The sequence below is a fragment of the Crocodylus porosus genome, unplaced genomic scaffold (assembly GCF_001723895.1).
Source record: "Crocodylus porosus isolate Cpor-Errol unplaced genomic scaffold, CroPor_comp1, whole genome shotgun sequence".
Classification (NCBI taxonomy): Eukaryota; Metazoa; Chordata; order Crocodylia; family Crocodylidae; genus Crocodylus; species Crocodylus porosus.
This window is the reverse complement of record NW_017728921.1, coordinates 15,569,898-15,572,956: the sequence shown is the minus strand read 5'-3', so window position 1 is coordinate 15,572,956 and position 3,059 is coordinate 15,569,898. Positions and strand designations below refer to the sequence as shown.

Genomic DNA, 3,059 nt, shown 5'->3' with positions numbered 1-3,059 from the left:
AACATACAGCTTAATCTGCTTCAAAGTGCCATGGGTTGGTTGGCTTCTGACTTAAATAGCCAAACTCGTTTAGAAGCAAAGCCTTAATGCCACCTTAAATGGCAGATATGATCTTGGGCAGGTTAACCTTCCAGTTGTAGGTTCTGCAGAATAAAAAAGTTCACCATCACATTAGATCAGGACCAAATCATTTAACCCAGTCCATGTTCCTCAGCATAGTCCCAAGGACAGATTGCAGTATTCTACTAGTATTGTTTGCTGGAAAGACTTAAACATTCTGCTACAAGTTAAAGCAGGGAAGTTCACAATGTTTGTTTTTCCCTACCCAGACTCAAGATGCTGGCTTCTTTCCAACTTCAAATACTTTAGGAGATCTGACTGGATCTGGCACCCTTAGGCAGCTAGGCCTAGTGTCCCCCTGCCCCTCCCTCATTTATTTTAAACTGATCCATTTACTGGAAGTCTTTACTAAGAGGCAGAAAGTTACATTTCTGTTAACTCAAGCATGACATTGCATTTTTCCATTCCATGCTAATGGATGGAAGTGCCTTCCAAAAGGCAAGTGCAGCATTCCCCGCATTTGTTCTGACAGACTGAAGTGCTCTCATAATACAGAACAAAAAGCAAGAGATCCATGGATACAGGGGACAGTGTAATTAATGCTCAGTACACTAGGAGTACCACATGCAACCAAGAAATGCAATTGTGCGCACACTAAACCCTAGGAGACAGCTTAATTTAGGTAACATTTCCCCACTTAAAATTGGAATTAACTGGTTGCTCACCAATTCATCCATTATGAGCAACTCCCAATCATGACATTATGCAACAGCTCAGAGACTTACCACAAAATCAGCAGGGAAAGTTTGCAGTGCACCAGCCTTTAGCCAAAACAGCCAAGAGCTGGAGAGTCAACTTTTGCTTATAGCTCATGGGAAGTTTTCTGCAAGATCTCTGGACAACCACAATTGTGTTTAATAATGGATCTATGGTACATTAGAGACAAGGGGTTCTACCTAGGCACCACTCCATTGTTCTGCTACCCTCTAATCTAAATTTTAGGGAGGGATTGCCTCCTCTAGCCATGGTAATTTTGCTGTACCTTGACATCAAGTGCAGCATTTACATCAGTATGGAAGGGAATGCCCCCACCCCGCTACAAAAAAAACCACACAAAACCAACAGCATATGCTGCTTAATTACATTTGTTAAAAAGGGGACATTAGCCAATATACTCTGAAGCATTGGGACAAAAATTTGACAAGACCTAGATGTTGGCAAAATAAACTACATTGTTAGAAGCTGGATGACACCGACAACCCATTTTAGTTAGTAAGTTAGTTTTGGTTCTAGACAGGTTGACAGTTATCAGTTTGAACCACATGACGTTTTAACAGTACAGAGGATGCACTTTCCTTGCCAATAGGTTGATTTACAGGGGTCCAAGATTGATTTAGCATATTTTCAGTGAATCCAAATCAGCCTTGAGATACCAGGATGCTCCCCATTTCTGGCTACCTTGCATGTGGAAGCAGTTCATAGCCTTTGAAGAAAAGGCACGCAATACCCAGAACAAATTTCAGCTGAAGTCAATATTCCAACTATTCCATTTTTCAAAAGCCAGCTTCGATTCTGAGCCAGCAACTTCTACTTTTCTACTACTAGTTTGCAAAAAACTAAATTTTAAAAAAGTTAGTTCTTGGACCCCTACTTGGCATCACCACAAGTAGAGACTAAATACCACACTTAGGCAGAAATGAGTGGCACACAAGACATGCTAGCAAAGGTCTCTCATAAAAGTATCGTGACTTGGTTTTGTCTACCAACTGTACTATAGTTACACATAGAATGCAGTCCCCATTGCTTGGTACAGTCAATAGTCAAAGCAACCAAACAGTTAGCAGCATGCCAATAGAGGGAGAAACTTGTAATCCCATGCCTGGTACCAAGTCAGCAATTCCAATTAGCTGTAGAATAAGCTACAGCTTCTTGCAAAAAAGTTCAGTACTTTATGAGATTTGACCATTTTACTATTAAACGTGAAATGTCAGGACAAAGTTAACTCACCATCTGTTTAAGACAAGAATGCAGGAAGAAAAGTACAAAGTCAGTAACAAGGTGAAGCAGTTTAAGGATTAGACACCAGAATGTTTGCAAAAACTATTCCGTCTTCTGAAAGGTTGGGAAGTCTTTAATCCCAGGTGCTTTGGCAGCTTAAGTTGTATTCAGAAGAGTCAAGAGTCACTTACAAGTTAATACAGAAAACCCTTCAGCCAAGCACCAGATTTTAGCTGCCGAGTCACAATTTAGGACAAGCTCTTTTAAGCTTGAAATTAAATATTTAGACAAAAACTTCTCTCCAAGCACTGCTCCCACCCTTACAGGCTAGCCTGCATTAAATATACAAGTTTAAGAAAAAAGTTATTCTAATAAATGCACCATTTCAGTTATTACTTTAAGATCTCTCACATTCATTAAGTAGGAAAAAAGGTGCTCTCCCATTTCTTCTGTTCCCTTGAATAGTAACAAATACTTTCACTGCAGAAGAGATTCTGCAAAAGTAGTGTCCCGGTCTGTCCAAGAGAAGATAGTCTAAAGAGTTACTCCATTTGCAAACCTAGTTATGACATACCCCTAAATTGCCACATGTACTGGGGTAGCTCACCTCAAATTTAAGAGGGAAATCCGGTACTAATCAGTAAGGACCCTATCAAAAAGTGTTCCTACAGAGGACTACATTAGATTTCCATGCTTGTGTCACTAAACACTAGATATTCTAGTAGAACAGCATTAACTCACCTTTCAGAGCAATTACTTTAGAAGCTGGATTCATGATAGCACTTTCTGCAGAGATTGGGCGTCTGATAGGAGTAGTTGGATCACTCATGTCAATTATCACAACTTGTGCTTGCTCTCCTACTTTCTCTCTGATGCAGATGAATTTGTCAGATTCCATTGTCAGGGTACTGAATCCAATGTTTGCTGGGTTAATCCCCAGGTTTTGAAGCTAAACAGAAAAGACAAAAGTTAGTGTTAACAAGTAGCTCCTCCACACAAAA

General features: G+C 40.0%; 1 protein-coding gene across 5 annotated transcripts in view; it reads right to left on the bottom strand.

Moving 5' to 3' along the window:
* The window catches only part of CLTCL1 (clathrin heavy chain like 1), a 59,938-nt gene that overhangs the window by 43,269 nt on the left and 13,610 nt on the right, over positions 1–3,059 (bottom strand). For 3 of the 5 annotated variants that reach the window (XM_019539086.1, XM_019539090.1, XM_019539092.1), the window contains exons 2-3: positions 2,800–3,007; positions 2,068–2,070 (exon numbers count right to left, since the gene is read on the bottom strand). In XM_019539086.1, the coding sequence (XP_019394631.1) occupies positions 2,068–2,070; positions 2,800–3,007 (211 nt within the window). The remainder of the gene's footprint in view (positions 1–2,067; positions 2,071–2,799; positions 3,008–3,059) is intronic. The other 2 variants (XM_019539087.1, XM_019539091.1) reach the window with 1 other exon arrangement.